At 49.6% G+C, this 24,175-nt stretch overlaps 1 protein-coding gene across 1 annotated transcript in view; it reads right to left on the reverse strand.

Moving 5' to 3' along the window:
* Nucleotides 1-23,745, reverse strand: part of GALNT15 (polypeptide N-acetylgalactosaminyltransferase 15) — a 39,723-nt gene extending 15,978 nt beyond the window's left edge. Inside the window, exons 1-4 of the mRNA XM_060149555.1 lie at nucleotides 22,520-23,745; nucleotides 6,726-6,892; nucleotides 5,115-5,319; nucleotides 993-1,160 (exon numbers count right to left, since the gene is read on the reverse strand). Of these exons, the coding sequence (XP_060005538.1) occupies nucleotides 993-1,160; nucleotides 5,115-5,319; nucleotides 6,726-6,892; nucleotides 22,520-23,196 (1,217 nt within the window). The 5' untranslated portion in view covers nucleotides 23,197-23,745. The remainder of the gene's footprint in view (nucleotides 1-992; nucleotides 1,161-5,114; nucleotides 5,320-6,725; nucleotides 6,893-22,519) is intronic.
* Between the last annotated feature and the right edge of the window lie 430 nt (nucleotides 23,746-24,175).

Here is a 24,175-nt window from a genome sequence, read left to right on the forward strand (position 1 = left end):
TTTTGGAACTAAAAAGAGGTGGTGGTTGCCCAATATTGTGAATGTACTGAATGCTACTGAATTGTTCACTTTGAAATGGTTCATTTTATGTTATATGAATTTCACCTCAATAGATTATTTTTTTAATCGGTCGGGGGATACAGCTTGGTTTGCCTGGCTCCTTTTGGGTACTTGCTCTCCGAACCCAATGCCGGGGTGTAGGAAACCCCAACTAACCTGCCTTCAGTGACTTCAAGGAGAGAATGGGGAAGAAGCTCCCGCTGGGTCCCAGCGACGGCCAGCGTCAAACTCCAGGGGATTCCTGCCCGGAGCTGTTGAGTCATTTCCAGCCAGTCTAGTCTAGTAAAGGATAGTCCTGCGGAGGCCCCAGACACCACGGAGCAGAGACAGCCAACGCCAATGCTCCCTTTCAGAATTCACAACCCAGAGTCCATGCTCTTAATAAAACAGCTGTTTCACGCCTTTAAGTTTGGGTGGTTTGTTATAAAGCAGAAGGTATCTAGAACATTGACTTAAATAGAATAGTTGTCCAAAAACCAAACACATGAGAAGCAAACCATTAAAGTTGGACATATCTTGAGACTTATGGTGTCCTAGCATTCACTCGGCTGAATTCTTCCTTTTTACCAAGAAAGCACCCCAGACAGGGAAACTCCAGTGTTACCTGGTAAGACAGAGCTGGGTTGAGGCCCCAGACAAGGTGCTTCCACTTTCCACTCCAGTATCTGGAAGCTTCGCTGGACTCCATCCATATAACATTGTAAGAATAATAACACCTATAGCTGCGTGTCTGGCACTTTCCGAATGTTTTTCATATATTAGCTCATTCAAACCTCACAACAACCCTATAAGGTAAGTACCATTACTATCCCCAATTTACTGATTAAGTAACTTGCTAGGAAACTAGGAGAACCGGGATTAGCCCAGGCAGTCTGGTGCTGAGTCCACCCTGAGGAAGTAAAAGCAAAGCAGGCTGAGTGAAGGAGCCTCACCTGATGGGGCTGATGGGGGACAGGAGGGCCTTCCTCTCTCGCTCCGGCAAAGGCTCCCAGTGGAAATCCAGCTTCCAGTCCAATACCCCGCGCTGCAGGTCCTTGGAGGGGTAATACTGGAAAGTCTTCCAGTCAATCACGTCCAGGACTGGAGACACCACCCTGCTCCTGGAAAGAATCGTGGAATCAGATTAGGGATACACACCCTCCACTTGCTGGGGGACAGAAACATAATCCAGACACGTGCTGCCCAATAGGGCAGCTACCAGCCACACGCGGTTCCTGGGCACCTAAAATAGCATCTGTCCGAACTGAGATGTGGTGTAAGTGTAAAATATGCCCTGGATTTAGAAGCCTTATTTTGGAAAAAAAGATGTACGAATCTCAGATTGCATATTGAAATGATAATATTCTGGACATATTGGGTTTACTAAAATATTTTGTTAAAATTAATGTCATCTGTCTCTTTTTCTTTTGTAATGAGACTACTAGAAATGTTTAAATTATATCTGTGGCTCATGTTCTATTTCTACTGAACAGTACTCTCCTAGAAAATATATTTTTCCATAAGGAATTGGGGGCCTATTTCATTAAAAAGCATGCCTGCCCCTTTCTTTAAAAACCTCTCAGGATAGGGCTTCCCTGGTGGAGCAGCGGTTGAGAGTCCGCCTGCCGATGCAGGGGGCACTGGTTCGTGCCCCGGTCCGGGAAGATCCCACATGCCGCGGAGCGGCTGGGCCCGTGAGCCATGGCCGCTGAGCCTGCACGTCTGGAGCCTGTGCTCTGCAACGGGAGAGGCCACAGCAGTGAGAGGCCGGCGTACCGCAAAACAAAAACAAAAAACTCGCAGGATGAAACTGAGACACAGGGGAATAGGGACCTAGGCTCAGCTCTGCCGCTAATGTGCTGTATGATCTTGAGAGAGCTGTTGCACCTCTCTGGGCCTTAGCTTCCTCATTCATAAAATGGGAGGCTGAACTACTTCTCACAAAGGTCTTTCTCAGCTGTAATGCTCTAGGACTGTGGCTCTTGACTTCTTTGGGGGTCTTTGATCCCTTTGAGAATCAGGGGAAATCTATGGACCCCTCCCCAGAAAATAATCATATGCACATATACAAAATATCGTGCACAGCTGCAGAGGGTTCACGGGCCCCTGCTCTAGGGTCTAGTTCTTGTTCCTCCCTGGATCATAAAACTTCATTGGCTTGAGGAATCAGGATTGTCAAGCCCCAAAAGGGTCCTCATTGTTAAAGTGTGTGTATGTATGAGTACGTGGTGTCTGTCAGCAAAGTCGTGAGTCTAGGTTGATTTGCTCATTTACTGTTGCTGTTGGTAATTGTATTTTATCCCAATTTTTTTGCACAGCCTGGGATTACGTGACCTCAGAGAGGGTAATGTGGGAAATTGGTACAGGTTGGAAACTCTGCCTTTTAATTAAACAAGTAATCACTTAGGTGTAGCAGGAGCTGCCCTCTACCTAGTCAGTATCTCACTACATTTTTTTTCTGACCTCTCACAATAGTTTCTTCTAAAATCCGTACCATGCAATGAATCAGGCCTGAACTCAGGGGTGCTGGAAGTTACCAGTCTAAGAAAAGGAAGATTCCTGGAAAAGAGATGCCAGCCATGCTGTTCATACTCCCATCAATTTCCATCCACCTCAGAGACAGCCAGGGCTGGCACGAGCCCAGCGCTTATGCAGAGGGCCAGGGTGGTCCTGGGAGTCAATGATCTGCTTTAATCTGTGGCCTCAAGTGACTGGCCTTGGCATGAAGAGTCATGGGGTTTATATTTACAGCAAGGATCTTGATATGCTTGTCCTGCGCTTTTCACACTGTTCCCTCTGGAAGGTAAGGGGAACTTAATCTCTCTGGCCTCCACTATTTTGGGGCACCTCGCGTTGACCTAAGAAAAGTGAGAAGCAAGGTCAAGGAGGAAAGGAGGGCACCGTCCCAAGTCTCCGCTTACTGTGGAATGAGCTGAGCCATTGAGATGTATTTGGCTACTGGCAAAGCATTTTGTGGAATTTCAGAATCGAGAGGCAGGGAAGCTGTGTGGCTGAATTCTAAAGAACCCCATCAAGTTTGCGCCATCTCAGTAATGGTAACAGGACAAGAAAGGAAACTGCATTCAAGCGTCCACACAATCAATTCATCCCAGACCTCTGAGCTGTGTCCTTCTTGATAAAAGGTGTACATCCCTTTTCATCAGAAAACGATCACCCTAAAATTCATCAAATTTCTCTTTTTACTCTGTCTTTCTGGAGGCTCAGTCATACGTAAAGCTCACTTCTAATAACTGTATTATCCCCGATTTCTTTCTTTTCTTTTTAAACTTAAATTTGCCAGATTTCCCTGTATGTTTTATTTTTTTTAATAAATTTCTTTATTTATTTTTTGGCTGTGTTGGGTCTTTGTTGCTGCGTGCGGCCTTTCTCTAGTTGCAGTGAGCAGGGGCTACTCTTCATTGCAGTGCGCAGGCTTCTCATTGTGGTGGCTTCTCTTGTTACGGAGCACGGGCTCTAGGCGTGCGGGCTTCAGTAGTTGTGGCGCACGGGCTTGGTAGCTGTGGCTCGGGGGCTCTAGAGAGCAAGCTCAGTAGTTGTGGTGCATGGGCTTAGTTACCCCACAACATGTGGGATCTTCCCAGACCCGGGCTCGAACCCGTGTCCCTGCATTGGCAGGCGGGTTCTTAACAACTGCACCACCAGGGAAGTCCCTATCCCCGATTTCTAACACTATATTTTCCTTTCTGAAATCTCCTTTCCCTTCTCTTTTAGCCAGATACATAAGTGATTCATCATAAGCCTCCTTGAGTACATTTCGGGTAGAGATAAAGAATAAAGTGTCAATGAATGAAGTGAAAGATGTGTCCTTGTTTTGGTTTTCATTCCCATGGACCATAGCAGCTGCCCAACCAGAGCTGAATTAGGAAGTAACTACAGTCTAGGGACTCGAAAAAAAGTGGTTAAAAAAAAAATCTTATATTTAGCTTTGTGTTTCGAATCTACAGATGTAGCTGGTGCTCCTGGACTTCACTTAAAACAAAATAGCAAAGCTTCCCTGTCTGACTTGGAAGGAGCTAGGAGAGGGCTCACTCCATCATCCTGTCACTTGTGAACTGAGTTTTAACTCTCAGGCAGACACGAGATCGATCCTCTCTTAAGCCTTTCTAAGCTCCAGGAGGTCAAGTGTTTGGGTTTCAATGGAGCCATCAACAAACACCAGCTAACTGAAATACGTGAGGTCAACCAAGGCGCCACTGTCCAGAGAGCCAAAAGCTACCTGCAGTTGCAAACTTCCCAACCAAACTTTTTACCGCAAGGAAGAATGAACCCTAGTTCATCTCACCCACTCTTTATTTTCCCCAGTCCTGGATGTTCCTCCAGCTCTACAACGTATAAAGTCATTTTGGAAGTTCACGCAAATTCTCTGTGTTTGTGAGAAGTATCTTATACTGAGAAGCAAAAAGCTCTGAATTCCCTCTTCCCAGAGCTCTGCTGCTCAGGTGCGACCCCAAGACTGACTCTGGCCCTTCCAGGACTCTGCCTGCTGAGGGGAGTGGAGAAGGATGGAGGCTGGAGAGTTTCCTGTGGGCATCGGACAGGAGGAAGGCTGCTCCCTCTGCAGGGCTGGAGGCATCTTGATCCCCTCGCTGCTCTTCAACACACACACACACACGCACGCACGCACGCACGCGCACGCACACACACACACAGGATTCCTCAGACTGCCTTCCATCATTTATGCCCTCGAACGGAGGTGCTCTGTTCCCTGCCCCACCTTGCTTCTCCCTGTGGAGCAGGCCCAGCCCCGGCTGAGAACTAGGTAACCTTAAGAACTAGGTGTTGCTAGGACAGGAGCCCAGACCAGTCTTCAAGTGGGAAACAGCTCTTGAGCCTCTTGACAGCCTCTGGAGCCAGGAATACCTCTAAGAGGGTGTTGCCCATTTCCCCTTGGAAATTCTCCTTTTTCTCTGGCCATGACTCTTACTCCTTGGCTTGGGCCCTAGAGCTGGTAGTCGGCACAGGCAGTGATGGGTGGGTGTTCTCTGAGCGGCTGAGGCTGTGGACTGTTTCCCCCTCTCCCACCTCCTGCTCTGCAGCCCCTGGGGATGAGTTACCTGTCACCAGCTATTCTGGCCAGGAGGGGCTCCAGCCAGCCCGGGTGGCACTCGCAGTGGGCGTCCATGAAGACCAGCACGTCCCCGGTGGCCCTGGCGGCACCCAGCATCCGGGCCCTGGCGGCGCCCAGCCTCCTGTTGCTCCTGAGCAGCTTCACCCCCTCCAGCCGGGCCACATACTCGCTGAGAGCCGACTTGAGCTGTCCTGGAAGCAACAGGACAGTGGGGTCACAGATGCCACAGCCCGCGAGATTGCCATGACCCTCACTAGGAACACTGTCAACAGGTCTATCTTGGGAGCTGTGGTGAGCACGAGAGTCCCGAGCAGCACGTACATGGTGGTGGTTGTGAAGGTGTAAAATGCTTCGTTAGTTTCGGTGGGTCAGGATTCTCTCCACTAAACACCAAAAGAAATGGTGTCGTAAACTAAGAGAAGAGAGAACCCGCTCACATTCTCTAAATGCAGCAATGAGGTTGAAGCAGATACTGCTGGTGCCCTACTCAGAAGCCCTGAGACCCCTTTTACTGATCTGGTTTGCTTTGCATGTGCCCAGCTGCTGTGGGCTGGCTGCTAACGGCAATCAGCAGCCTTCCCTGGAGATGTGCCCTAGAGTATGGGAACCACCTGTCCTGCAAGTGGCAGGGAGTCATGCAGAATGATACCCCTCACCCCAGGGGCCAGAGTCAATGACCGACAGTTGCCGGGGTACCAAGCCCGCTCCCTTGCCTCAAGGCAAGACAGATGCTGAGGTGCAGTTTACACTGCAGAGCTCCCCCTGGGATCAGGCTGTGGCTAAACTTCGTCTGACACTACATCTAAGTTCAGCTCCTTCCTCTGCCTCTCCGGCTTTCCCCACTCCCCTACAGTGTTCCCCGGAGGGCACCGCCCCTGCCAAATCACATGCACATGAGGCCCCATCTCAGGCTCTGCTTCTAGGGTACCTGAGCTAAGACACAGTGGTCAAGGAAGTCAAAGACAGAGGGTCCATTTCATGTGACTGCCAGTAGGTCATTGGTGGCCCTGGCCAAAGCGGTCTCACTGCAGTGGTAGCGGTGACTGGGCAAAATGCAGTGGGTCGAAGAGAAAGTGGGAGGTAGGAAATTGAGACCAAAAGTCTAAACGTTCTTTTAGGAATGACAATCTATAGAGTTGACAGCATGAGGCAAGCTTGTTAGGCTTTGTGTTCAAGATCAGAAATGCTATGTATATGGGCAGGCTGAGTACACCCAGATAAGCAAACTAGTGGGGATGGAAAGAACAATGTATAGTCGTTCCTCAGTATCCGGGTGAGGGGATTGGTTCCAGGACCCGTCCCCGTAGATACCAAAATCTGCAGATGTTCAAGTGCCTTATGTAAAAGGACAGCATAGTCAGCCCTTTGTGTCTGAGGGTTCTGCATCTGAGGATTCAACGAGCAGAATACGTCTTTCGTATTCACAGAGAAGCAGTGCCCCTGGGGCTCTTCACTAATGAGTTACCTGCGCCTGCATCCCATCTGCAGGTCTGCTTTGGGGAACCTTGCCTGCACAGGTTCCAAACCCCAGTCTGTGCACGGGAACCCCCCAGGGTCCAGGCCCTCCCCAGGGAACCTGGAGGAAGCCCGCGGGCACCTTGCTGGCTGAGGTCGTCCACCAGGATGATCTCCTTCAGGTAGGCCCTGGGCGCTGTGTCCAGGATGCTATGCACGGTTCTCAGGAGGGTGGACCAGGCCTCATCGTGGAAACAGAGGATGATGCTGGCTGTGGGCAAGCTGTCTCCGGGATGCTGCTGCAGACACCTGCAGGGAAGAGAAGCAGGGCGCTGAGGGGAAGCGCAGGCCCTGGCTGGGGCTTCTTCAGCCAATGGCTCTCCTCCCAACTCACCGGCTCTCTCTGGGTTTTCTCAGAATTTCCACATAAACAGAACCCATTACACACTGACAGAAGTGCTGTCCACTATCTCCCAGGACTCAGGTTCCGAGAGCTTCTTTACAGTGTTAACCCATGCCTCTCCCATAGCAGTTGAGAGGTATTACCACCATTCTCAGCAGACGACTGTCCTAATCTGTAAAGTGGGAATGAATGACAATATCACCAACCTCTTAGAGCTGTTGTGAGGCTTAAACAGGACGAGGTACATAGTAAGTGTCCTGTGAACATGAAAGATCATCGGTTTAGGAGTAGGGACACTATTTTCTTTATTTTTGTATTTCTATAATCTAGTACAGCATCTGACACATAATACATGTTAATCAACATTTCAATCTATGCGTGTCCTTTGCCCTAAGGTGGGTCTCTTGTAGGCAGCATACTGTAGGTTTTTTTTTTTTTTTGTAATCCAATCTGCCACTCCGTGTCTTTTTTTTTCGAGACTGTGTCATTTTTTTTTTTAATTTATTTTTGCTGTGTTGGGTCTTCGTTTCTGTGCGAGGGCTTTCTCTAGTTGCGCCAAGTGGGGGCCACTCTTCATCGCGGTGCATGGGCCTCTCACTATCGCGGCCTCTCTTGTTGCGGAGCACAGGCTCCAGATGCGCAGGCTCAGTAGTTGTGGCTCAGGGGCCCAGCTGCTCTGCGGCATGTGGGATCCTCCCAGACCAGGGCTCGAACCCGTGTCCCCTGCATTAGCAGGCAGATTCTCAACCACTGCGCCACCAGGGAAGCCCGACTCTGTGTCTTTTGATTGGAGTGTTTAATCCATTGACATTTAAGGTAATTATTCATAGATATGTATTTATTGCCAATTTTAACCTTGTTTTCCCATTGATTTTAAATTTCTTCTTTGTCCCTTTCTTTTTCTTTTTCCTTTTCTGGTTTGATGATTTTCTTTGTATTATGCTTATGTTCTTTTCTTTTTGGTTTTTGTGACTCTATTGTATATTTTTGGTTTGTGGTTATCCTGTTTTTCAAGTATGTTAACTCATCTTCCTATATCTAATTGCTTTAGACTGGTAGTCATATAGACTCAAACACATTCTAGAAAAAAATCTATATTTCTTTACTCTCTTCCTTCATATTTTATGATTTTGATGATTTTATGATTTTACATCTTCATTTTCATTCTTCTGCTGTTCATTGTGGTTATGATCACTTTAACAGAAAATTTTTTAAAAATCTGTGTACTGGCTTATTTAAATGATTTACTTTCCAACTGTGATTTTCTCTTTCCTATAGATTCTTACTTCTTTTCTATTTAGAGAAGACTTTCAATACTTCCTTTAGGATAGGTTTAGCATTGCTGTATTCTTTTAGCTTTTGCTTGCCTGAGAAATTCTTTCTCTCTCTTTCTATTCTAAATGATAATATTGCTGGGAAGAGTATCCTAGATTGCAGATTTTTCCCCTTGAGGACTCTGAATATATCTTGTCATTCCTTCTGGCCTGAACGTTTCTGTAGAGAAATCAACTGACAGCCTTATGGGGGTTCCCTTGAAAGGAACTCTTTGTTTTTCTCTTTCTGCCTTTAGAATCCTCTCTTTATCTTTTAACCTGTGGGGCGGTGCGGTGCGTGGTGTGGCCTCTGCCCAGAGGCTGTCAGGTCCCACTTTCCTCTCCAGGTGAATGGGATGCTCTATATTTGTTGTGCATCGGGTCTGTTGAGAGCTCTGAGCGAATCCACAGTGGAATGAATTCTAATAACAAGCTGGTCCATGGAGCAGTGTGTGGCTCACATTGTCCACAAAAGTCACTTTCCTAAACTGCACTTCCAGAGTGCTCCTTTCTAGGCTGCAGCTGCTGAAACCACTGGTCCCTCCTCAGAGGAGTATTTGCATTTGAATTGGGGCTGTCCCAAGGACCTCAAACTTCTAGCATCTAAAGGCATCTGTGCTGGTGGGACTGCACACAGAGGGATGATCAGAGGAGGCTGGCCCTGCTCGCGGGAGATGCCACCTGAAGGGTCAGCCCGAGCTGCTCACCAGCTGAACATCCCTCTGCCGAGTGCGTCCCAGCCAAAGCTGGAACTCTCAACACTCTGGAAACCTGCCCGTGACTCTCTGGGCAAAATCCTATGTGGTGGGGGATTGATACCAGGTAAGTGCTTTAACTTAATGGTAAAACAGAAATCTTAGACAATTAAACAAAAAAGCGCATGAACATCTCATAAGGTAGCTGTGACAACTGTCTTATTGTTTCTGTATTTATACACTATTTCTTTTCATAAAGTATTTAAAGTCACTCTCAAGAAATATGTACCATAAAGTATTGGTAAAAGAAAAAATAAGGCTGAAAAGTCAAGAGTAGGGAAATAGAAGTAAGAGTGTGCGGACAAAGAATGTCGCCTGCCATTCCAGTAAAAAGAAAAGAACGTTGTAGCCATCAAGCCAACAGCCAGTGCATCCCTCACCCACAATTCACCCTGAGGGGATTCAGGATGCAGAAAAAGAGGATACTTAAGATACTTATCTAAGGAATAATTTCAATGAGCCCAGACTTTTGCATCTTCCCTTACGTAGAAAAGCACTAAAATCATTAACTTGAGATATCTGTGTTTTGTGATTAGCAGTTATCTTTTGATGTTCAGCTCCATGGTTTGTCTGTTTGTTTGTTTGTTTTCAGCAAAACCTCCTATATATCCTCCCCTACCTCTTTGGAGCAGATCCTCAGAGCTATTTGAGAGCCTGTCTCCCCGGCTATGGTCCTCAGTAAGGTTCCCAAATAAAACATAACTGGCAACTCTTAGGTTGTGCATTTTTCTTTAGCTGACAAGTAGAAAGTCAACATCTGGAGAAAGAACATACATTCATAGGTCAAAAGGGCCTTGGTATTTCTAGAGAGAATCTAAAATTTGACTCTGAGCTTCCTGGTAGCCAAAGTAAAATGGGAGGTGTATTCTGCAATAGAATTATTACCATCAGAAAAGTTACATACCAGATATTTTAGGGAAAGCAATGTTCTTTCTAGATTTTTTTTTTTTTACAATTTATAACTTTTTCATTTGAAATCATTTAAGACTCAAAAGAAGTTGCAAAAATAGTACAGACAGTTCCCGTGTTTTCTTCACCCAGCTTTGCCGAATGATCCACAATGATCCAAACCAGGAATCTGACATTGTTCCATACTATTAACTCAAATACAGACCTCATTTAGATTTCACTAGTTTTTACACCTAGCGCTAATTTCTAAAAGAAATTCCTATGGACTTTAGAAAGAAGTCCCTCAAGAGATGACAGTGTCCTTAGAAGCATCCCTAAGATGAATAAAATAATGAACTATACTATACATGAACCTTTACAGCTTGATTTCAGGGATGGTCAAATAACACATCCAAAGTGGAACCAGTTCCCATGAAGTTTTGGGACGATAACGGAGAGGCCCCAGCGCACGCTGCGCTCTCGGCTGGGTCTCCGACCCCCTCTACCCTCCCTCTCTCCCACCCCGCAGCCCCTCCTCTCACCCCAGGCCCTGGTGGGGCTTTCCTCCTGCAGTCTATCCGAGTTCGAGAAGTTCCACTCTGCCCCCAGAACTGCTCTAGATCTGCTCACAAACAAACAGGTTCCAATTTTCCTTTGTGTGTTCTCCATTTCCTGTGTGGTTGTACGTATTGGCGGATCCAGGGGTTCTAGAGATGGGGACCTCCAATGGCTGTTGAAAAGAAATCTTGCCTCAGTGGACTCAGTGAGTACAGAAAAACCCAGAAACATTACTTGGGCGATTGCTCGGAGGCTGGCTGTTTTCCAAGTCAGACAGGAGAGGAGTCTGGGGACAAGGAGGTCTGCAGATGGGATGCCCATGGGTGCAGATTCAGAGGAAATGAAGTTCATCACCTCAGGGCAGAACACAGCCATACCTTCCCCGGGGCCTGGCCCCTTCTCCACCCCAATCTATAGAATATGTGGACAGGAAACAACACTTCTGTGTGTGTGTGTCTGTGTGTCTTTGTCTATGTGCACCCATATGTCCTTGTAGAATGGTAGTCAAAAGAGCTTGGACTTGGAATCAGAAAAATTTTGATTTGAATCTCCCCCTGCTGCTCCCTGAGTTTCTCTGGGTAATATACTCAATATTTAACTCTCCTCAAGTCAGGAGACGGGGGAGCTTCCTGCCGGGCTACAGAGCTGGGGACCCCGGGCAACCGACTTTCTCTCCTTGGCCTCACAGGACATTCCCTGCAGAGGTGATTCAGCTGTGGACGCGGGAGCCCCGCTACTTCCTAGCTGTGTAAACGACCCTGGACAAGTAACGTGGCTTCCTGGGGCCTTGGTTTCTGCAGGCGGGTGGCAGTAGCCCCCGTGTTGCAGGGCTGCTGTGAAGATGAGGTGGCTTTTTCACGAAGCACTAAGAACGGTGCTGGCGCTCAGCACTGTGTATTTGCTGCCATGATCAGAGGATGTATTACCACTGCAGGATGGATCACGAAGGCTCTTCCAGCCTTGAAATTCTGTGCTCCTGACTCTTCTATGCATAGGAGAGGGGGAAGAGAAGAGGGCAAACCAGGGGAGCAGGGGTTTCAAAGAGAATCTCAGAGGACTCCCCTCCTCTCCCTCCACTAGGGTTTTCTAGGTTTTATGCATAGATAGAACTGTGTTCTCTCTTCCTGGTGAGAGAGGTGGGTGAAGAGATGACAGGCAAGGCTGGGATGAGCTCAATAGGCTGCGGGGACTTTGAAAGGCAAATGGGCTTCTGGAAGCTCTTCCAAGGCCAAGGGCGGTACCTCCCTGAGCTGCGGAGGCAGGTGTCCTGGCACCAGCTCCGAGAGGACCCTTCACCTGCCCCGTGGAAAGATGCTCACATGGCCTCCAAGACATAAACAGGTGGTGTTGGAACACCTCTTCAGGCAACTGCAGAACTGCCCCGAGCCGTGAACTGGAAATAGCCGTGGCGGTACCGTGGTCTTTCAGGGCTGAGTGCCGTGGGCTCCTGCGGGAAGGCCAGTGCTCTCACCGTAGTCTGAGCGCGGTGCTAAGTATCAGCAACAGAGGGTGGCGAGGCCTGTGTCTCGGGGCCAGGGAGATGCTCTTCAGAGGAACCAGGATTGATCCTTTTGTTTCTGGGGGGCGGGGTGAGGAGGCGCAGGAGCCTGTGGGCAGGGCAGGCTGTGTAGAGCCCCGTGGAAAAAGGGCTCTGGATACATGCCTGGGCTTCTGCGGTCGGTGGTCATCAGCCCATGGGCAGCACCGGGTCTCGTAGGGATGGGCAGATGGGCCCATGTGGTATCATAGTGTGGAGAAGGGGGGTGTGGCATGCGATACCCTGAGAGCTCAAACACCGTGACAGTTCAGGGCATCTTAGGAAGAGTCCGTATGTGTCATCAAGCTTTGGCATTGAGTTCAAATCCTGGCTCTGTCCTTGTGTGACTCGGACAAGCGACATAAGCTCTCTGATAACCATCTTTCCTTTCAACAATTTCCAGATCCGCAGAACCAGTCACATCTGTAGTAATCAATTGTTATTTTTCGAAATACTTTTGATTCCAGTATGTCCTTTTTGAGCATGCATTTTACTTAACCTCAGTATTTTTCATCTGTGAAATGGATTTGTTGGAAGGATCAAATGAGTTACTTCATACAAAGTACTTAGAGCAGTGCCTTACTCATAAGTAACAGTTCAATACATGCTAGTTATTATTATTTCTTGCAAGCCTCCCAAAGGCCTGAATACCTCTCTAGGCCTCAGTTTCTTCATCTGTAAAATGAGGATAAGAAGTAGAGTTATTTTAGAGGACTACTTAAAGATTATAAACTTCATATAAATGGAATCACATAACATGCAGCCTTTTGTGTCTGGCTTCTTTCACTTAATATAATGTTTTCAAGGTTCATCGTGTTGAAGCATGTATCAGTACTTCATTCCTTTTTACTGATGAATAATGTTCCATTGTTTGAATAGACTGTATTTTTATTTATCCATTCATCAGTTGACGGACATTTGAGTATTTCCAGTTTTGGCTATTATGAGTAATGCTGCTGTGAACATTCATGTATAAGTTTTTGTGTGAACATATGTTTTCAATTCTCTTGGGTATAGAGCTAGGACTGGCATTGCCGAGTCATGTGGTAAATCTGTGTTTAATATTTTGAGGAACTGCCAAACTGTCTTCCAAAGCAGCTGCACCATTCTACGTTCCACCAACAACTTCTTCACATCCCTGTCAACACTTGTTATTGTCTGGGTTTTTCTTTAGCCATTCCAGTATGGGTGAAATGGTACCTCACTGTGATTTTGATTTGCATTTCCCTACTGACTAATGATTTGAGGATCATTTCATGTGCTTTTTGGCTATTTTCTATGTATTCTTTGGAGAAATGTCTATTCTAATCCTTTGCCTATTTTTAAGTTGGATATCTTTTTATTGTTATTGTAAGGGTTCTTTATATATTCTGATATAAATCCCTAATCAGATATATGATTTGCAAATATTTTCTACCATTTCTGGGATTGTGTCTTCACTTTCTTCAAGCACAAAATTAAAAATTTTATGACATCCAATTTTTAAGCCACTAAATTTTGAGGTCGTGTGTATGCAACACTAGATAATGGATACACTGTCCCATTTTAAAGATGAGGAAATTAGAGTCCAGAGAGCTTAAGTGACTTGCTTAAAGTTGCACAGCAAGTTGCTGATGGTCAGTGTGACTCTAAACCTTGTGCTCTTGACCAGTATATACATATCCCCATCTTGGACTGAAGTGCTAATAGAATGTTCTGGATTCAGAGTCATAAGGCTTGGGTTCTGATGTCCAGATCACACTGACTGTGATGGGGGGGGGCGTTATTTGAAGAACATGCAATCCATTGGTTTCATCACAAGCTCTGGACTGTCTACACTGATTCAGTAAAGTCCTCAGAAAGCAATTTACTTTGATCCCACTGTCTTGGCTGCCTTAGAAATTTGCTTCTGTGGAGTTCTGCTTGACACCATGCTCTCAGCTTTGATCAGAGAACAGTACATGAAGGCATTTCAGGACACCTGCTTGGCATTACAGTCTCTGTAACACCTGTGGAGGGGAATTGTCTCCTCCAGCACTTACTATCCCCTCCATGCAACTTTAGGGGGAAATTCCTGGCAGATAGAAGTGCCAGGAAAAGCTTTTCCTCCTCTGAGGACCTGGCGTGTTTCCTGTTCCTGAGCAACAAGGATCATGATACTTATTGAGTTTCCTTTTTCACTTTGGCTGCCAGGAAGCTCAGAGTAAGGAATTAGGATATTTAGTCATTGGTTGCTTATTTTCATTCTAATTTTCTCTTTGATCTTGATCTCCCATCTCTCCATCCAGTCATTTAACTGATATTGACTGACAACCTACTATGTGTGAGGACTGGAAGATGAATTAAGTAGATAAAATCCTTGAAGCAGAATCTGTGGTGCCCTGCCCATATCCCCTCGGGGATATCATATAATACAGCACAGCCTGACTTCCAATTGCCCGAGCGTTTTCTCTGACTGCCAGAGATGCTCTCCTTAAGCACCAGCTGCCTGAAGAGGTGGAGAGTAACCTCCCTCCACCCCTGGGAGCTGCCCTCAGTCAGTGACTAAAATGAGTTGGTGTATTAATATCCAGCAACCCAGACCCTAAGGGTGGGGGTGGGTAACAACGAGATGCTGTCTCCCAGGTTCCCCCCAGGGCTGAGCTCTAGCTGCCTGCAGAGGTAACTGCCTGCAAACCCACTTTTCATTGGCTGCTCCCTACCAGGGCTCCCAGGCATCACCTGCAAAACAACTCTTTATCCTTAGGGTCTGCTTTGGGGGAACCCAAACTCAGATAGTCTCTGATATCATGGAGTTTATATCCTATTAAACAGAAAACCGAAGAATTATTCAACAACTGAGAGGGGAGAGGTGTTCTTGGCAGAGGTCACAGCCTCTGCTAAGGCCTGGAGGTGGGAAGGGGCTTGGCCTGTACCAGGAAAGGAAGGAAAGATTTTCTAAAGTGTGCTTCCCTTTATCTTGACTAAACATGATATTAATAGCAATTTTGTATTTCATAATGTATCTTCAAATCCTTTGAGGGAATAAAGTACGTAGGTAAACAAAGAAGAGAGCAAAAGGTAAGTGGTCCACACAGGGGCCCTGGGCAAGTCGCTTCCCTCCCCTGGCGACCTGGGTTCTTTCTGTCAAGTGGGGATGTTTTTCCTGCTCTGTCTGTGCCACGGCTTTGCTGGGGGGCGTGAATGAGGCAGGGCAGAGAAACAGCTCTTGTGCATTGCGAAGCAGTGTCCAAATGTCACCAGGTACTCATGAAGCGATCCAAGAAGAAATCCTTGTTTTCATTATTAAATAATGGAGGCATTTTCTTTGTCCTTCAACCATATACCTGGTGAATATTTTACTGTCCCAGTTTGTACACATCACACAAGTATCCGAAAGCCCACCCTGACCTCATTTGTCCATCTTCTGAGTGGCAGCAGGTGGGGAAGGAAAGACCCAGGGCTTTGGAATCAAATCAATGTGGCTTTGAATCTTGGCTCTGTTATTTATTTATATCCCTTAATTAGCCAGCACAGGGAGCCTGAGACCTTTCTCCAGCCCACGGCTGCTGCCTGGATTAAAAGGGATCATTCAGGCCCAGGAGAGCCGCTCAATGAGTGCAAACTTTATGTCTTCACACTCCAAGATCAGGAGAGCCTGCGTCTGTGTTTACACAAAGATGCACGCCCTCACTTCATGCAGCTCCAGGGTCCCCCGTGAACTCAGAACATGAATTTGGAGGCTGATTCTGAAGAGGATGAGTCACGGCAGTGCACCAGATGGCCTGGCTGTGACACAAACCCTCTCCTGCCCTTCCCTTGCCTGGCCAGAGTAGAAAGGTTTCTGCCGGGTTTTCTAAAGCTGGTTTGGAGTGACTGACCCCCTGCTCCTACCAAATCAGCAGAGGCCCCCCCACTGAGATGGGCTTCCCTGTCTCAGCCCTGAGCCCAGTGATGTAACAGCTGGTTACTTGTCTGCATCCCTCAGTGTACCCTGAGCTCTTTGGGGGTGGGGCTGGGGCTTGCTCACCTTCTCACTTTCAATAGTCGCTAAACAAATAATTATTCAGTGAATGACGATGGACACTGTTCTTGTTTTCAAGGGGTGTATAGGCTGGCTGTCTATAGACACAGGACAATAATACCAATTTCTTGCATTCTGGGAAAAAACCGAGGTTCAGCCCATTGTGTCTCTAATTGGTAGAGCTCATCTTGGGGACACCAATTTCCAGGCCAGACCTGGGGATAGAGCGGCTGGAGATACAGCCTGCAGACAATGCCTTAGAAGGATGGACAAAGGAGCTTACAGATGAGAGAGAAATGTGGAAGGGCTGGAGCCTGTAGGTGAGGCTGAGGTTGCCAGCCTGTCACTCGCCACAGTGGAGACAAGTCACACAAGGTGCGTGCAATCCCCTTCTCTTTGTGGGAGTCCCCTGAATTCTCCCAGCCTCCTTCTGAGGGGCTCCAGGCACCCTTGGCTTTGCTCTGATCCTGGCTCCCTAGTCCTGGACTAAAGATGGGTACCGACTAGGAGTCTCTGATCTGAACACTGAAGGCTCCTGGTGCAAGAGCTCCGCCTAACAGGGACAGCTGCCCCAAGAATGGCCAGCTGCCCCAGACAGATCCTTGGTCTCAAGGTGATATTCAGACACACGGCGAGGGTCAGCAGCTGGTAGCAGGTCACAGAATGGGCAGTAAGCCAACGATGAGGCAGCAGAAGCCAAGAGGTAGCCCAGCGCTTCTCAGATATTAACAGGTACCCACATCACCCGGCATCTCCATAAATGCAGAGTTGGGGTCCAGGAGGTCTGGGGTGGGGCCTGGGAGTCTGCATCTCTAGTGAGCAAGCTCCCGGGTGATGCTGATACAGGTGGGTGCTAGACGACAGCTTGAGTAGAGGACAAGACATCAGCAGGGAAGTTGCAACAGGAGTGAGTGCCGGGCCTCCAGCTGCCAGAGGACGTCAGGAAGGCACAATCCCAGAAGCACTGTGACCCATGAGTCCCCTTCCTGCACTGCCTGCAGTCTTCCCTGGGCAGTCCCTGCTCCTTACTTCCCTGGGAAGACTCGAAGCAACCCTGCCACCTGCAGTCACATGAGTGTCTCTGTTCCTTTTCACCTAAGAGGACCTAGATCAGTAGCTCCCGGCCTGGCTGCACACAAGAATCACTTAGAGAGCGAGTCCCGGTCAGTTGTATTTTGCTTGGTTGGTCTGCGGGTGGGGAGCCTGGCCGTGACGATTCACAAAACGCTCACATGCAGGCAGGGCTGTGAACCCTCATCAGCTTACTCAAACTTTAACACGAGCATAAACCACCTGCGGATCTTGTTAAAAACAGAGTTTCTCAAGCAGTAGGTCTGAGTGGGCCTGAGACTCTGCATTTCTGATGCTGCAGGTCTGAGGCCCACACTTTGCGTGGCACTGCAGTAAATAACACCAGCTTTCCCCAGTAATTAAAAAAAGATTAGATGCAGGTTGATCACTTCTGATCTAACCCCCGAGGCTGGCCCGAAGCACAAGACAAGACCCCACTGCACTGGGCACCATAAGTGCATTCGATCTCAAAGAGTCACACTCAGCTCTGTCTACACCACAACCCCACTGTGGGGGCCGGATCCAGGGTGGAGGTCCAGGGAGGCGCCGCTCCCGGCCGTGGCTACGCTGGCCTCGGGGGCTTGGTGCTCGTGGGTTCCCTTCGACACCTGGCTGGCCAAGTCCCACACATACTGGGTTGTTTTCCCTCTCTTGTTGCCGGAGGGAGATGAGCTGGGCTCCAACCCCCAGTCTCTGCCCCAGGCTACTAACCCCTCCCCAAGGGGCATGCCCACTCCCCCAGATTTACTGGTGATGCCCTGTCAGCTGCCTCTCCTCTCTTTTGCAGCCCAGGTGCCAAAGCCATCCTGGGGTGTCTCGCTGCCCACCAGGAACTGACCTGACCCTGTGGCCTGCAGCACCCCTCCTGCTTGATAGCAAAGCTCCTGCCAAAGGGGCCTCTGGGGCAGGAGGGGGGCGGGGTGAGCAGAGGAGGAGATGCTCCTTCCTACCTCCCCCCACTGGCGGGGGAGTGCCTGGTGCCTCGCAGCCCTGGTTCTCAGCCCTGGCTGCACGTTGGAACTACCAGGGGACACCCAGGCCTCACCCCAGACCAACTAAATAAGAATCCCTGAAAGTGGGACCCTCACAGGAGTCCTTCTTATGACTTCCCAGGTAATTCCGATGTGCTGCCAAATTTGTGATGCCTTAGCAGCTGGAGGGGCAGAAAATAACCCATGGGTCAGAGAAAGGACAGTGGTGTGAGGCCCACAGCTGCCCGCTCCAATCTTCCTCCGTCTTTACAACTCACTCCTAGGGCCTATGCTAGAGAATACAATAAGGGCATCTTCTGTTTGGACTTGAACACTGGGGCGGGGGGGTTGGCGGGGGGGAATCAGCACACACTTCATCTCATTTGATTCACAACCCTACGCAAGAGTGTTATTATCATCGCCATTTTACAGTGGGAGAAACCGAGGCTCAGAGAGGTTGAATGATTACACAAGGTCACACAGTAAGGGTTGGTGTCCAGAATTCAACCCCAGGTCCACTGTTCTACGGGCGTATGATTTAGTCACAGTTGTGGGCATATAAACCAGGGAAACATGGGCCAAACGGTAAACACAAGTTATAAGTTGGCACAGGCAGGTAGTGTGCAGCCAGCTACGGCTGACCTGACATTTGCGTTTAAGTGTAAAACCCTGGGCCACGAAGGGGACTGTGTTCCTTTCTGCCTCTCTTCTCTGTTCTCCAATCCCAGAACTACCTCCTCCATGGAAACTTCCAGAACCCTACTACCTCTCCACTCACCATCTATACCAGTGGTTCCCCAAACTGTCTAGTATCAGCTTGTAAAAATTCAGATCGCTGGGTTCCAACTCAGAGCCACCGATAGTCTCTAGCGATGGAGTCTGAAAAATCTGCATTTTTTTTTTTTTTTTTTTTTTTTTTGCGGTACGCGGGCCTCTCACTGCTGTGGCCTCTCCCATTGCGGAGCACAGGCTCCGGACGCGCAGGCTCAGCGGCCATGGCTCACGGACCCAGCCGCTCCGCGGCATGTGGGATCCTCCCGGACCGGGGCACGAACCCGTGTCCCCTGCATCGGCAGGCGGACTCTCAACCACTGCGCCACCAGGGAAACCCTGCAAAATCTACATTTTAAACAAACAATCTGCAGGAATCTAACATGCACATACGTTTGGGAACCAATGATGTAGTCCCTTGCTGCTCAAAACTGTGGTCTCTGGACCATCAGTGCTGGGACCTGATAGAAATGTCGCATCTGGGGCTGCACCCCTGGCCAACTACCAACATACTCTGCATTGTCACAAGATGCCTGGGGCGATTTGCATAATGTTGAAATTTGAGAAACAGGCTCTATGCAATCTGGTGGGCATAGAGTGTCCTCAGACACAAAGGGTAGGTGCTTGAGAAATGGCTGTTCTTTTATGGGTTGTATTTGGGCCCAGTTTTAAATCTAGAAAAATGGTACAGATGAACCTATTTGCAGGACAGGAATAGAGACGGAGAAGTGGAGGACGGACATGTGGACACGGAGGGCGGGGGTGGGCGGTGGGGAAGGGGAGGGTGGGATGAATTGGGAGATAAGGATTGAAATATATACACTACCATGCATAAAATAGACAGCTAGCAGGAACATGCTATAAAGCACAGGAAGCTCAGCTCGGTGCTCTGTGATGACCTAGATGGGTGGGGTGGGGGGGAGGGAGGTCCAAGAGGGAGGGGATGTATGTATACATATAGCGGATTTCTGTACAGCAGAAACTAACACAACATTGTAAAGCAATTATGCTCCAATAAAAAAAAATTTTAATAAATAGAGTGATGGGAGAAGGAGAGTCCTGGCACCCTGGAGGGAGGGTTGTGGCCTTACTTTGCAGAGAATCCCTTGTGCATCCTGGAGCCTGCCAGGAAGGGGCGGCGCCAGTGCCTGTGCGCTTCTGGGGGAGGGGAGTCTGGGGTCTCAGGCCGGGCGCACAGGCTGCAGGGACAGGCTGCGGCCAGAAGAGGGCGCCACATCCTGCCGGACAGAACCAAGCTGTGGGCGGGGAGACCTACCGGCCCGGTTAGCCTGGGACCGAGGGGTTACTGCGATGGGAAAATCCAGGCAAACTGAAACTAGTTGGTCACTCTGGCTGGAAGAAGCACACACAGAAGTGGTGCACACATGCACATACACACGTGCACATCACACGCATGACACAGTGTACCCACACATGCACAACACTCACCCATGCACTTCACACCACAAGCACAACACAGACAACACACTTGCAAAAGTACACACGCGCCGCTTGCACAACACATTTATAACACAAGGAGCACACACCACACAATGCACATGTGCAGCACACTCACAACAAATACGCATGTACGCAGACCACACAAACATGCCAAACAAGCCGTACATCACAGCACACACACATGCACACAAGCACAGTAGGGGTGCCCATCACGCCACGTGCACAACATACACACATGAACCACACACACACAATACACCCGTGCCCTTCACACCACTTACACAACGCATGGGTAAAACACACACAAGCACATCATACATATCACACACGTGCACACAGTCATGACACACGTACCACAAAAACATACAGCTCAAGCACCACATAACAACACACACAGGCACAATGCCATGTGCATCACATACATGATACGTGCACGTGTCACGCAATCACGATGCATACACACATGAATATTGACACAGCAACAACACACATGCACACATGACAAGACACCACACAGCTTGCACCTGTGCACATCACATCACAGCATACACAGGCACCAGGCACACGGGCACCACTAACACACTACACACAACACACATGCACAGCATCCATTTGACACACGCACAACACAATGCACCCACACTTGCACGATGCGGACACACAGAGACACACACACTCACAGCTTTGGGAGCCAGAGACTCTTGATCGAGGCTGTGTGTCTGGTTGGTAAAACGTCCTTGCTCCAGGCCAATGAAAAGATGTATCAAAAGAATTGGAAAATGATATATTGATTCATTCAGCAACTGTTTCTTTACTGTGTGCTGGGACTACAGGTTCACTGCATGGCAAGGGAAGCAGGCACCGAATAAACGGATACATCAATGACCATTTAGCTTCGGTTGTCATGAGTGTTACGAATTAAGGCTGCAGAGAGCACAAACCTGTGATGAGGGTGCGGGGCCTGGATGGGTCTGGGAGTTGCCTGAAAAAAGCTGTTGCAGCCAAGACCTGGAGTCGGAGCATCAGGGCTGGGGCTTTGGTGACATGGGTGAGACTCTGAGGTACACAGTCTAAGGAGGCTTCACCCTCCAGGCGACTGCATCTGCACGCCCCTGAGGGCGAGTGGCTGAGTGGCCAGGCTCAGAGGAGCCCCATCAGGGATCTGAGAAGTAAGTGGTCCGACTCCCAACTGCTGCTTCACTCCAATCCTCCCGCCCAGAGGGCTGGAGGATGGGTTTGCTTCCCGGGAAACTCTGGGCTCTGGGAAGAGCAGTGCTTATAGGGAAGGGACCTAGTCACCCAACTACCCAGCTGCCCTGCTCCTGGTTGCTGGTAACCAGACCCCTCCTCTGCACCCGCCATGGTAATGGTGGGGAGGGCAGGGGGTCCAGGACGAGCCCACCATTTCCCTGGGCACAGCCTGTATGTCATCCTACTTCCCAGCTTGCCTCCTGGGGGCGGGGGCACCCTGCCAGGTCAGGCTGCATGAGTGCAGTGTTCTAGATCCTGGGTCCTGGACCTGTCCCCTTAGTTTCACCGACTAAGGAAGGGGGCGTAGAGTGGGGGGCTCAGGCAATTTGGAGCAAATCCCTGCTTTGGCACCTACTAGCTGTGTGACTGTGGGTAAGTCACTTGGCTTCTCTGTGCGTCATTTTCATACGCATAAAATAGGCACGATCGTAGTGCTAGCACCCATCCTTATAAGTTGTAAGGATTTTTGAGTCAATACATGACAAGCTCTTTGATTAAAGTCAGGCACATGGCAAGAGCCACATAAAGGTTAGCTGCAATTGTTACCTTCATCCAAAACAAAAGTAAACCCAACAATCATACTATTAAAATGTGCTGGAACTGGAAGCGTCTTGGAGAACACCCACCCTAGGCCCCTCTGGGTTATAGAGATAAAGCTGTTTGACAATCCACAGAGACAGAAGGACTAGAACCCAGGACGGGAAGAGAAGGGACAAGGAGGGGTTCCTCCTTTTCTGTCTCTAGGACGGTGGTTCTCCCCTGGAGGGCTGGTTAAAGACAGATCGCTGGACCCCACCCAGGGTTTCTGCCTCTGCATCTCTAACACGTCCTCAGGGGATGCCGCCGCTGGTCCAGGGACCACAGGTGGAGAAGCGCTGCCCTGAGGCAGTGGAAGCAGAATGCAGAAAGTCTGCATCCCTGAGTATGCTGGTTGCCCTCCAGGAACGGGGAAAGGAGAAGCAAGGGCCTACTTACAGCGGATGCCGTACCTCCGGCAGCGCCCTCTGCAGGGGGATGCGGGCACTGAGCGCCTCCTCCAGGCTGAGCGAGGTCAGCGCCTCTTCTTCAGATGCCCCCGCGTCCTCCTCCTCGGCCGCCCAGTCCCTCTCGGGGGCGTCCTCGTCCGGCCTCCTGCTCAGCCGCTTGATGAGCTGGTAGCTGCCACCTCTCCTGCCCTGGCTCTGGTTCCCTCTCGCCCTGGGAGAGGCCACAGCCACCAGGAGCTGATCCTCCCGCAGCGAGATGAAGGGCGGCAGACCCTCCAGAGGGCCGTACTCTTGGTCCTCGTCCTTGGACTCCAGCACCCACTCCTGGGATTCCCCAAAGTCCAGGCGGTACCCGGCTTCGGGGCCGTGCTTGGCGACCTGAGCTGGGACAGCCTGGGGCAGGGCAGGCAGGGGAGGGTGCAGCACGGCCAGCATCAGCAACACACATCCCAGCAGCAGGAATTGCAGCCTGCAAGGTCCACGCCTGCATCGCTTCCTTACCAGCATGTGGCTGGAACTTGCCAAACGCAACAGGTCATGTTCAAATTCACTGTTTCCTCCTGCTCCGGGTTCCTCCAAGCTGGCAGCAGAACCTGGCGTCCTGGGTCCACCTGGAAGGTTTTTCTGCCGGTCACTTAACCTGCTCCTTTTTTCCCCCGCTGACATTTGCCAGCAGCGTGTGTAAGACTGGCTTCCACTTACAATCAGAAAGCCACGGACCCAAGTCCCAGCCCAGGTCCCCTCTGAGCGGACGTCTTTAATTGCCTTCCAAAAGCCCGTTCACAGGGACTTCAGACTGAACTGTTTGCGCCTCCCTCCACCCCCACCCTTTGATGCCCTTTTCCTCTTTGGGAAAAATAATGTTTCCTTTCTGCTCAGGGGTCCTAGTCCCACGTGTTTCGCTTCCCCCCCTTGTACGAATTGTCAGGCTGCTATGAGATGTCTGGGGGTAGCCGGTGGGTCCTCAGTCTGGCAAAGCTGACAGCCGTCCTCTTTTGGACCCTGCAAGTCGGGTCAGCTCAACAGATGTGAAGCCGGCAGCAGGCTAATTTCCTTTCACACATAGCTCCCCGCGCAGCCGGCCCGCGAAGCTCTGCCAGACGCCGCAGGCGTGCGCCTCGCTCATGGTCCTAATGCCCTCACTGTTCCCAGGCTTTGTGCAACCGGAGGAACCCGACTCCGGGGAAAACAAACACCGTCACCGCTAGGACCAAACCCAACAGGAACACCCTAGGAGTTCTGATTCGAATCTCCTTCACAGGAAGGCTTCTTTCCCCACCCAAAGGGGCGGGAAAGAATATTCCCTCCTAATTTCCGGAAGGCTGTACCTGGGATGGAAATGCAGGGAGCTCGCTGCCCATTTGCACACTCAGCCTCCGACAGGTCTGAGGACCACCGTCCTCAACCTTCTGAAAAGGAGTGGAGCTGGGGGAGATGCTTTTGTCACAAGCCCCTCCTGCCCACAACAGCACCTGAATGCCTGCTCTGCGCTGGCCTCTGAGCAGGCTGGGGGTGGGGGGTGGGGAGTCAGAAGAAGAGGGGCATGCTCCTTCAGTTGTAAATGTCCTTCATTCAACCAATGCATATTGATGAGCACCCACCATGTGCCAAAACTATCCCGGAGACTGGGGTATAGCAACGAATA

Source organism: Lagenorhynchus albirostris, chromosome 5 (assembly GCF_949774975.1).
Source record: "Lagenorhynchus albirostris chromosome 5, mLagAlb1.1, whole genome shotgun sequence".
Taxonomy (NCBI): domain Eukaryota; kingdom Metazoa; phylum Chordata; class Mammalia; order Artiodactyla; family Delphinidae; genus Lagenorhynchus; species Lagenorhynchus albirostris.